We start from the raw sequence: 11,513 nt of genomic DNA, 5'->3' as shown, positions 1-11,513 counted from the left end.
ATGAATATTCTGACACAGATGTGGTTAGGAGGGCCTTTGCCCAGCTTCTAATATGCTAGCTGTGCTCATTTCTGGATGAGGAGGCACTGTGCTCAGTCACTCGTGTTCAGGTCACCTTGGATATGTATTGCTCTAATATTTTCTGTAATATGTTGTAATGCATGGGGCTGCCCTTCAACTGTATTTTGAAGCTTCAGTTGGAGCAAAATGCAGCAGTACAAGCAGTTATGTGTGCAATTAGATATCTGAATGTTACATCCCTGATTCATGAGCTGCACTGCACACGCATGTTCACATTTTGGCAAACTGGTTGTTAAACCAGTTGCAGCCCTCCTCTGGATATAACCAACAATTCAAAGTGAGAGAAGCATGCATAATTTTCTATATACCTAAATGCAGAGAAAGTTTGTTTATTTTTAAAAATGTTGGATTATTACTATTGTGAAGCAAAACAAAACAAAGTGTGTTTTTAAAGAAACATTAAAGCAGCAAATAATATTTTTTATACTGATTCACTGACATTTGGGAGAAAGAAAGAGTAAGTTAATTTCTATTTTTATTTTGACATCAAATGTTCCTTTGTATTCAGATCTGGTCTTAAGAAAATAATGTAAGCTTTGGGAATAAAAATGAAGCCTAGTAGGCTGGCACTGGAGGCCAAGATGGAAAAGATCTGCACAGCCACCATGTACTTCCCCCTGGTGCTAAGGTAAGTGGGTACAAAGGAGACCCAGACACTGCAGAAAACCAGCATGCTGAAGGTGATGAGTTTGGCTTCATTAAAAGTCGCAGGTAGATTTCTGGCTAGAAAAGCCACAGTGAAGCAGATGGCAGCCAAGAACCCCATATAGCCAAGGACATGATAGAACATGGCAACAGATCCTTCATTACATTGTAAGATGATCTCTGCAGATTGTGAGTTCATGTCCACCTCAGGGAATGGGGGAGAGGTGCCCAACCAGATGCTGCAGAGGACAACTTGAACCACAGAACAAGAAAAGATAATAGAATTAGCCAGGCTCTTCCCCAGAAATCTCTGCACTTTATTCCCCGGTTTTGTGGCCAAGAAAGCTAACACCACAGTGATGGTTTTGGCCAAGACAGTAGAAATGGCAATGGAGAAAATGTTGCTGAAGGCCGTTTGTCGGAGAAGGCAGGTGGCTTTCCTTGGCCGGCCAATGAACAAGAATGAGGACAAGAAGGAAAGCAGGAGGGTGATGAGGAGGATGTAGGAGAGATCCCGGTTGTTGGCTTTGACTATGGGAGTTTCTTGGAATTTCATGAAGATTCCCAAGACTAATCCTGTTACCAAAGACAGGAACAAGGCAAGGGAAGCTAAGATGATCCCCAAATTTTCTTGATAGGATAGGAATGTTTCAGTCTTAGGTATACAAGCATTTCTCTTGATGTTTGAATACTGATTTGCTGGACATTTGGCACATTTTTCAGCATCTGAAAAGAACAAGATTAACATCTGTTGTAGAGCATATTTTTCAATGATATCCACTGATAGAGTGAAACTGGTGATAGTGTGGGTGAACATGTGGAGAAAAGCAGCATGCAACAGTGGTTGAAGAACTTGAATATAATGAGGAAGAAAAATTGCCAAAGGCAAATGAGACTGTGTCCCACACCTTCCCAGGACAAACTGGGACTGCTTTCAGAGGTGGCATTGTTTGCATCCCATATTCCATGAGCCACCTTTTAGAGCTGAAATTCCAAGCACTCTGCAGCACTCCTACTAATGTCCCATGGAGAACTGGTCATTGGAAATGCCTATCTCAATCAGATGAAGGAATAGAGAGTTGGAGTGATGACGCAGGGCTTGGCATAAAGGCCACTCAGCCAGAGAATTAGTACGAGACCTTTCATTAGTTCCAACTTTGCCCCCAATGCTCTGGTTACCTTCCAGTCTGGAGAAAAACTCTTCTACAAGCCTGCAACAGTCTTTGGCTGCAGATATTCTAACCCAAACATTGTAAACCAAAAACTTTAAATTATAAATCCAACAAGGCAAAATAAGGTAATAAATCCAGCAGGGCAAGATAAGGAGTTCCAGAGGTGAAGAAACATGGCAGTAAATTAAACCAGTTGAGAGGATGTCAGGAACTCAGATAACAGCAACCAACGTTAGATAAACTCAGCAATTGTTCTCAACAACCACCCCACTCATCTGCCTCTCCTTGAAACTCCATCCCCAGGTGTGCCTTGTGAAGGGAATCAGGGCCCTTTCCTCCCTCATAAGCCATGCAACCGACGTTGCTCTCTTCTTTGTTCTTCTCTGCATGCCCTAGGATGAAGAGTGGGTGAACCTTGGTCTTCCTCTCAACTCCCTTTCCCTTGTTCTACCTCTCCCCTGCTCTGCCCAGCCTGACTTTGCCCTTCCCCAGTTTCCTCCACAGCCAACCAGCCACTCTTCTGTTCCCTGTCAGCTGTTCATCTTCCTCCTTGGATTCAGATACAGACCATTTCCTCAGCAATCCCTGTGTGTTAAACAGCTGGCACATGGCAATCTGCTGTGCCATACAAATCAGCAGCATGTCAACTTGTAAAAGATTCCTACACTTGTTTCCAAGGGATCGCTGGAATCCTGACACTGAGTTTGAAAAACAGGATACAAAGCACAGCCTTGAGCCTGGCCAGGTGGGTGGGCCCAACAGCTGATCATCGGAGCAAACTGAACCAGTTTGCTCCCAGCTGATCCTCAGAGCTACCAGGTGGCCCGAATCAAGCCAAACTGGCAGAATCCCACCCCTGCATAGAATCAAGATCACATGAAGTATTAGTACCACTTTACAAAATCCTAGTAAGACCACACCTGGAATACATCAACCAATTTTAGTCACAATACTACAAAAAAGCTGTTGAGACTTTGGAAAAGGTTCAGAGAAGAGCAACTAAGATGATCAAAGGCCTGGAGACTAAAGCATATGAAGAATGGCTGCAGGATTTGGGTTTGGCTAATCTAAAGAAAAGAAGAATTAGGGGAGACATGATAGAAGTATTCCAGTATTTGAGGGGCTGCCACAAAGAAGGAGGGGCTCAAATTATTCTACAAAGCACCAGAGGGCAGGACAAGAAACGATGGTTGGAAACTAATCAAAGAGAGAAGCAACCGGGAATTAGTGAGGACAATTAACCAGTGGAACAGCTTCCCTTCAGAAATTGTGGGTGCTCCATCACTAGAGGTTTTTAAGAAGAGACTAGACAGCCATTTATCTGAAATGTTATAGATTCTCATGTTTGAGCAGGGGGCTGGACTAGAAGACCTCCAAGGTCCCTTCCAATTCTATTCTATTCTATTCATCTATGAACTTCCCAAAAATCTGCCTCTTTTGTCTGGTGTCACGCACCTTCCATGGTAGAGATGGTTCCTTCCGCACAAGGATGACAATCATAGCAGCAAATGGGTCTCCCTTCCTGGGGCACCTTTTTAAATCCAGGATGACAGCTTTCCACACACTTGGAAGGAGGAAGGGTCTAAAGAGAGAGAGAAAATGCTCAGAAAATGAACTCAGTTTCAAAAAAATCTGAAGTTCATCAAACACATGGTTGGATATTCCATCACTGTTTCTCTTCCTTTCTAATGTTTCATATACTCTACAGATTTAGACTTTCACATGAAATATAAATGTTAAAATTATCAAGGGACTGTTGGATGAACTTTTTGCTTTTCTAAGTAAATGATCTTACCTATTTAACTGGCTCAATCTATTTCATTTCCACAGATTCAAGGAATAGTTTGTATGGATAATGGAGACTATATTTTTCATGGCCGGCTGAATAATCAACAAATAAGAATTTTGCACGCTGGTCAGCTGACATGAAAACTCAAAGCAGGCCTCCCCCCATCCCAAAAGTTTAAAAGTTGTTGCACTTTCAGTGGAACCAAAATAAATATTAGCCCCACCTTGGTCAGCATTTCAATCTGTGAGATACTCTTCTGGTCAATGGAGAATTTCAAATCCTGGGATGTCAGTTTTTCTAGACTCCCAGATTTAATTCTCTTGACAGATTTGTTTGGGAAAACAACCCAGTTCATAATGTCAAGGTCAGCTGTCAGATCTCCCTTTTCGTCCAGATATACTCCTTCTATGGAATGATTGTGAAACTGGGAGCCTTGAAGGAAGGAATGCAGCTGAAATGCAAAAGAAAAAAATTTATAAAGGACATTAGGCCTTCTTTGAAAATACCCCTTGGTTTATGCTGGGAAGGATGTAAATATTTCTCTTTCTGCCTATTTTCTGTTTCCAACTTGTTTAGGAAAGTATCAATAAGCATAGGAATAACAGTCACTATAAACTAGCCAATGGACTTGGCATCTACTCATGTTCCTCTTCCCAGTGCTTTAATCACAGAAATACTAATATACAATTCCTCTAAAGGCAAACAAACAATTTTTCTTCATTTTTATTAACCTAAAATTAATTGACAAATATTAAAATAAAAGACACATTTCTGCCATGAAGTTTTTCCTTTAACCTGAGAGATGTTTTGTAATTTTTTTGCATATCATCAATCTTTCCCCAGTAAGTAATGGGGAAGTAAAAAAAAAAAAAGGACTTACTGGAGTAGAGCCTAATGGTGGGAAAGATTGAGGGCAATAGAAGAAGGGGATGACAGAGAATGAGATGGCTGGATGGAATCACTGAAGCAGTTGGCATGAGCTTAAATGGACTCCAGAAGGTATTAGAGGACAGGAAGGCCTGGAGGAATGTTGTCCGTGGGGTTGCAATGGGTTGGACATGACTTCGCAAATAATAATAATTTCCCCACTTGAGTTGGGGAGTTCCACATTTCCCACTTCCTCTGTTGTTCTCTACTGAAGACCAATGACTTATCATGAGACGTATAACTGATAATCCAAAAATATTGGTCCACAACTTATCTCTTCCTACTAAGACCTTCCTTTTTTAGGTTGGAGAGAATTACCTGTTTCTCTCCAATAATCTAATGTGTAATCCCACGTTCTTATTAGTGTGATCTAAAAGGGTGGCTGAACAACTAAGATATCAATGTACTCACTTTGAAAGAGATAAAAATAAAACAGGAAACTTGCCAAAACAAGGACCAACGTGAATGGAAAGGAAAGTGAAGAAAATGGAAGGTTCAAGTTAAATTGGAGTTGACTTTTTTAGTTTAGTTTAGTTTACTTCATTGTCATTGCACCTTGTACAACAAAATCAAACACCATCTTCTGTGCACATCATGACCATGAAAATAAACACAAACACACATCCTTCACACTCCACACACTGAATTGAAAACCCTCGACACCGCACCAACAGTAGAATTCAACAGAGCTACTGCCCTGGGATAGAAGCTGCTTTTCAGCTGTTTGTCCTTGTTTTTATTATCCTGTACCATCGGCCAGATGGTATTAGTTCAAAAAAAGGGTGCCCAGGATGAGATGGATCTTTGAGAATATTTTGAGCTTTCTTAAGGCAACAGGAGCTATAAAGCTCTTCCAAGGAGGGGAGAAGGCAACCCATGATCTTCTGGGCAATGACATTAACCCTCTGGAGTGCTGTCCTATCTGCCACTGTGCAGTTGGCAAACAGACCCAAGGTGTGATTAGTTAAGATACTCACTATGGTTTCTAAAGAAAGTATAGTCTCTATACTTTCAAGATAATTTAATTTTTCAGACTAAGTAACCAAGGCATTCTGTCAGATCTGTATATCTGTCATTTCTTCGGTGGAAGAAGAAAAGGGGGGGGAGACTGATAAAGAAATCCTTTCTTGATGTAACCTGAATATATTTAATCTTATATCAAATTTGTATAACCTACACATGATACAATGGAGGGAGGAAACCCAGATGGCTGGAACCTATCACCTCTGAGAGGCACAGCCAGGAGATGAGACCATAAAAATTCCACAGTGAGATGTGTCCTGGGAACCTCTGGAAAAGTTCATTCTGAAAGGCGGTGGGGGGAAATTAGGTATGCCCTGGGAAATTGTGAAAAAGATCATTCCTTACAAAAGCGGGGGGGATTAACATACTGGCTTTTGTTTCACTAAATACACATCAAGGTAGGGGGAGGGGTTCTAAACTCCCTTATCTCTCCCTGTATGCCTGAGAGACCTTAGACGCTGCTTTGAACTCCTATGTGAATTGTCTCATCTTAACAAAGGATTCCTTTTGATACGTTTGGTTTTCAGAAGTTCATTCTTGTTAATTGAATGGGAAAAGTTCTGTAGCCTGACATAAAGCAGCATCTGCAATAGAGGTCAGCCCAGAGAGATTTTTTTTTTTAAAGAAAAAAGAAAGAAAATATTTCACTCTACCAAGGGGACCCTGAAAAAGAAGAAAAATGTCTGAATGCAGCAAGGAGCAAGGGGGAGCCAACTGCTGGGGAGAAACGTTAACACTTACCCAGCCAGATACAAACTTGGTGCACTCCATTGAAGACAGCGAAGCTGCCTGCGAAACCTCCACCAAGCCCCAGTGGTCTATAGGTGTAGGAAAAAGAGACAGCTGGGATGGAAAAACCAGAGGAGTAACCCTCACCCAGGGTAATCATAAACCCAGGTGGAAATTGGAGCTGGAGGCCCTATAGGCTCAGGAAGAATGGGGCAAGGAGCCACCGGCTGACAACCGAATGAGATGGTATATAAATCGCTTTGTGAGGGAAGCCCTGGAGAACCTCGAGGTGAGGGATGCACCAGGATGACGACGCAGGAGAGCAAGGGAACCAGAAAATGAGACAACCCAAGCCACCACCCGGAACCAGTGGAGATTGATTGGGCAGAGGGACAAGTCGAAGAACCAGCAGCCATACCAGGTAGCCAACACTTAAATGCCCCAGGTCAGGGGATTAACCCTGGCCAACCCAGAGATATACAACTGCAGAGGAAGATCCCTCCCTTGGGGGTAAAATTCAATGGAGACCCCCAGAAACTGGGATTTTTCCTGGTGCAAATGCTCACCTACATGCAAGAATATGGGGGGAATTTCCCAACTCAGGGGTCCCGAGTACGAGTTGTCACCCTGGCCCTTGAAGAGGCAGCAGCCAGGTGGATGGTGATGCTCCATAACGTTAACACCCCAGAATTAAGGAACATTGATAACTTCATGATGGACTTACACCACCGCTTCGAGGCCCCCCTCGATGGTAGAAAAGCCTGTGACCACATTAGAGTCGTAAAATAAGGCCGTCACCTGGTAGCGGAATACACTGAGGAATTTCATTACCTGGCTGGCCGGGTAGACTGGCCAGAAGATATCCTAGTCTGTTGGTTCAAAGATGGACTAAATGACTACCTATACACTGCCTCCCTGGCCCATGGGGCCCCAAACTTCCTGCATGAATGGTACATGATGGCAGAGGAGGTGGAGATAGACATGACTCAAAACTGGTACCGCACTGGCAAGTTTTGGAAAAGGTTCCCACCCCAGGGGAAATGGGAAGTCTTCAAACCCCAATCCACCATGACCCCAAGAACATCTGGTTGCTTTAAGTGTGGAAAGGAGGGACACCGTGCAGCAGAATGACATTTGAAGAACCCTGCCAGAAAGCTAGACCACCCATTGGGGGGAAACCTGGAACATCCAGCCCTCGAGGAAAGGAGACTAGCCTGAGAGGCTCAGTAGCTGTGGGATTCTGATCCCCCCCAACTCTGAGGAAGAATCCCAAATGCTCCATGGGGACCTGAGCCAGTCCAAAAGTGATCCGGAAAATGACCCGCTTGTAAGCAATCCCATTGAACCAATCATCCTATCCCTGAGACTGTTTATCCCCAGCCAAGGGAAGGGGGAGATGGTTGCGGCATTGCTGGATTCAGGATGCAGCCAATGCCTAATAAACCCCTCCCTTGCAGATAAATTGGGAATCCAACCAAAAGAAATGGAAAATCCCATCGCTTTCTGCCAATTAGATGGAACTATAGCGGTGAGGGGCGGGGAGCCAGCCAGGTTTACCACAGAACCATTGAAAATAAGACTAGGGAACCATGGTGAGATGCTCACATTCATTGTAGCCCCAGGAATGGAAGAGCTGCTGGTCCTAGGTCTCACATGGCTGTGGAAATGGAATCCAAAAATACATTGGAGGAAAGGAACCATACAATTCCAGAGAGACGTAGTATGTGCAAAAAGCTCAGAGGAAAGAATAAAGAAAGTGACAGAGAACAGAGAATCAGCCATGGACAGACAGTCAGCTGAACCCATTAACATCCCCAATGAGTACCACGACCTGGCCCAAGCATTTAGTGAGGAAGTTTGTGATGAACTCCCATCCCATCAAGCCACAGACTGTGCTATTGAAATCCTACCAGGGGCTAAACTCCCAAAACCACAAATGTACTGCATGCCTCCCAGAGAAATGAAAGAACTCAGAGCATTTATCGATAAAAATTTAAAAGGGGGCTTCATTTAACCCATCCAATCTCTATACTTTCAAGATAATTTAATTTTTCAGACTAAGTAACCAAGGCATTCATTTCAACAACTGATTCCCACATGCAGGGGAAACACGTCTAATGGAAAAGAAATACCTGCCATGGCTTCACTTTTGGAGCTTCCACTTTCACCTCCTTCTTCCTCACTGATCTCTTGAATGTGGATATATGAGCTGAATTTAAGGACCTTCCCAAAGCCCAGATGGCGTTGGAAATGTGGTAGGTGCCTAGAGTCAGGAGCTGATCGATCACCTCTTTCCTCAGAGGCTCCAGTTCTCTCTCCCTGCACCGTTTCCAAACTTTCACTGAAAAGGCATCCTTAGTGCATGAACATGTAAAACTTTTCTCCAAAAAGTTCAATATGGAGACGACAATGGTCTTAAAATCATTATAATTTGCCCATTCCCTTTTCTTTATCAGGAAGGAAAAAACGCCAGCAAGGTATTTAAAGGAATAAACACTAAACATAAAATCAAAGCTGAGATCCCACTGAGCTGTTGTGATCCAGACTTTATCTACAATATGTTCCCGAATTTGTTGAAGTATCATTTGTAAAATTATCATTCCTGATGAGAAAGAATTCATTTCTGAACCATAAACAAAGACATTGACTTTTCTCCACTTATAATATTCTTTTAACTTTATCTTCACTCCAGCAACGTTTAGTGATAAACTTTGATATATAACTGCACAAATGCCATTGCTTAACATCAAGGAAGGCATTGTCTTCATGAACCTGTCCCCCTGGTCAGTTTCTGGAGCAACCAGACCAACCAAGGTCCACCTGAAATGAAGTAGCAGTTGGACAATCCCCGGATACTGGGCTCCTTCAGCAGGGAGCATCGGGTACAAGAAAGGAAATTGAGTCTTATCCTTCAGAATCTGGGAAGCAAAACTGTACGTGATCTGAAAGGAATAGAAGATGGTGGTACTTTAAACATGACAAGCAAAATATAATGCCTCTCATTTTCATAATAAATCTTTCCTGTTCATTTACAGCAAAGGAACTCTGATGGAAAGTTGGATGACTGGAAACAGTCTCCCAAAGATAGACTCACCTGAGGGATTTTGTAGGTGCCCAGCATGGTTGAAATCTGGATGGAGATGCCCATCTCAGCCTCTTCCAGAACAGCCACTGAGTTTCTCTGCCTTCCACACTGGTAGTTGGGGACATTGGCTTCTCCATCTGAAAGCAGATCCAGCAAAGCTTCTGAAGTCATTTCTGCCTTGAAGAAGTTTTCATAGATATTATAACCCAGGGTAATGTTGGGTAAGAGATGGCTATTCTGATTGACATCCTCAATGGCAAAAAGGAAGGGTACAAATTTCCAATAAAATTTGGTTGATTTTCTGTAGGTACAAACATGTGGAGGAAAATACCATTTAACTTTTCTGTCATGATTATACTTTCCATCCAACCGATCAGAAGTATTAATTCTAAAACATTTGCAATATTCCGACATGTTACCATAGAAAAAGAATAAAAACAATAGAAAATTATGAATCATACAGTATTTTTTCCACTTGCTTAAACTAACACCACTTCAATTTTATGTTTTGGTTTTCATTCGATTTGGTATTCATTCGATATTTGATGAACTGTTAATTTTCTCTTAATAAAAGTGGCAAAGGAACTATTTAATATTAGCTGTGGTATGTCTAGGTATTATAAATATTTTTGGATTTGGACCAACAATATAGACTAACTGAGAACAGCTCCTGCATGGATGATATTCAGATGTTGGTAGAGTCCAGATTATTCTCCTCACTTCTGAGGCAGAGTGAAATTTGAACCCTTAATGGACGAAGTTTTTGTTGGGTTTTATATTTTTGTCATAGCTGGGGCAGTTTTTTTAAAAAAAATTCTTGATATTTTTTTCTTTTAATTATAAGCCACCCAGCATCACCTAGTCTTTGAATTGCATTAGTAAATAAACAAATCAACTAACAAACCAATATACTTTTTTCCTTTAAAAATATTGTTAGGTCTCTGGCATGAACTCATGAATGAGAATCAGAGACACTGACAAAATCCATGAGTGCTTATGTTCTTAACTGGGACTCTTTTATCCAATGGTAAATTTTGATGTGGAAAAACAATGATGACATTATCTCATTTCCAATGCAGAGAGAAAAGACAGCATCTCTCTGCGTTTGGACCAGTGTCCCCAAGAGTCCAGCTCAGCTCAGGAGTGAGATGGAGGGAGAGGTTAGACTGTCCCTCTCTGTCCACAGTCTAATTCTGCTGATAGGATGGAAAGAAAAGTGGATGGAGGAAAATATTTTGATTGATTTCTGGTACATGAAAGTTTCAAATGAGTTTCCTCACCAGTACTGTGCTCAAGGTAGAATCAGAAAGCAAGTTAGTAAATGGGACAGATTGAAGGGGTGAAAGAAAACACCTTGTGTCTTGGGTGGTTTGGAATGCTAGACTTTCATTGGAAATGAAGGTTTTGTAATGCAGTACAGGAAAATTGACTTACTTGGAGAAAGCTGTTGAAGGGCTTCTATTGAAGCTTAAAGATTGGAAGGCAACCTTCATTGCAGAGACTATGATGCTAATGAAATAATCTCCAGGCTTGTAATAATTTTGTGGGTCCACTTCACCCTGTTCCAAAACCAGGAGGCATTTGGCTTTGTGCATCCCCCAAGCTTCCCTTGGGCACAGAAGCAGTGAAAAGAGAAGAAGCAGCAACATGACTTGTGTTCCTGACAGAGACTTCTTTCTGCACTTGTTTTTTTAATAAAAAGGATGAGAAGAAGACCTGAAAGAAAGCAAAACCTCTTCTAAACCAGAAGTTTTAGACCCAGTCTGAGTCCAGCCAAGGGAAATACACATAGTCCCTCCTTTCCTGAGATCAATCCTAGATTATCTCTATGTCCAGAGCCAACCTTTGTGACATAGACTCCACTCCACATTGCTTTGGAATCTGACACCATCACCAAAACATTTTCTGACATGTTTGTGCTAAATTTTCTGAAAGGTTGTAGAAAAGTCTCTATGGATTGGACATAAAGACAAGAAATAAATTACTGTGATTTACATAATTGCAAGACAGAGAAGCGTTGCCTCTCTGAACCCTGAACATATCAGTAGACAGGTGCTCAGGG

At 42.0% G+C, this 11,513-nt stretch overlaps 1 protein-coding gene across 1 annotated transcript; it reads right to left on the bottom strand.

Moving 5' to 3' along the window:
* Positions 1-556: 556 nt before the first annotated feature.
* LOC113452374 (vomeronasal type-2 receptor 26-like) lies at positions 557-11,138 on the bottom strand. The gene is made up of 7 exons (XM_087923049.1): positions 10,886-11,138; positions 9,461-9,752; positions 8,499-9,308; positions 6,379-6,455; positions 3,911-4,181; positions 3,354-3,480; positions 557-1,452 (listed from the first exon to the last, which is right to left on the bottom strand). Exons 1-7 carry the CDS (start codon positions 11,098-11,100, stop codon positions 557-559), a joined length of 2,688 nt encoding a protein of 895 aa, XP_087779175.1. The 5' UTR covers positions 11,101-11,138.
* Between the last annotated feature and the right edge of the window lie 375 nt (positions 11,139-11,513).

The sequence above is a fragment of the Pseudonaja textilis genome, chromosome 2 (assembly GCF_049901715.1).
Source record: "Pseudonaja textilis isolate UNSWEBS1 chromosome 2, rPseTex1.2, whole genome shotgun sequence".
NCBI classification, from domain to species: domain Eukaryota; kingdom Metazoa; phylum Chordata; class Lepidosauria; order Squamata; family Elapidae; genus Pseudonaja; species Pseudonaja textilis.
The sequence above is the reverse complement of the archived record's forward strand: the minus strand, read 5'-3'. Positions and strand labels throughout refer to the sequence as shown.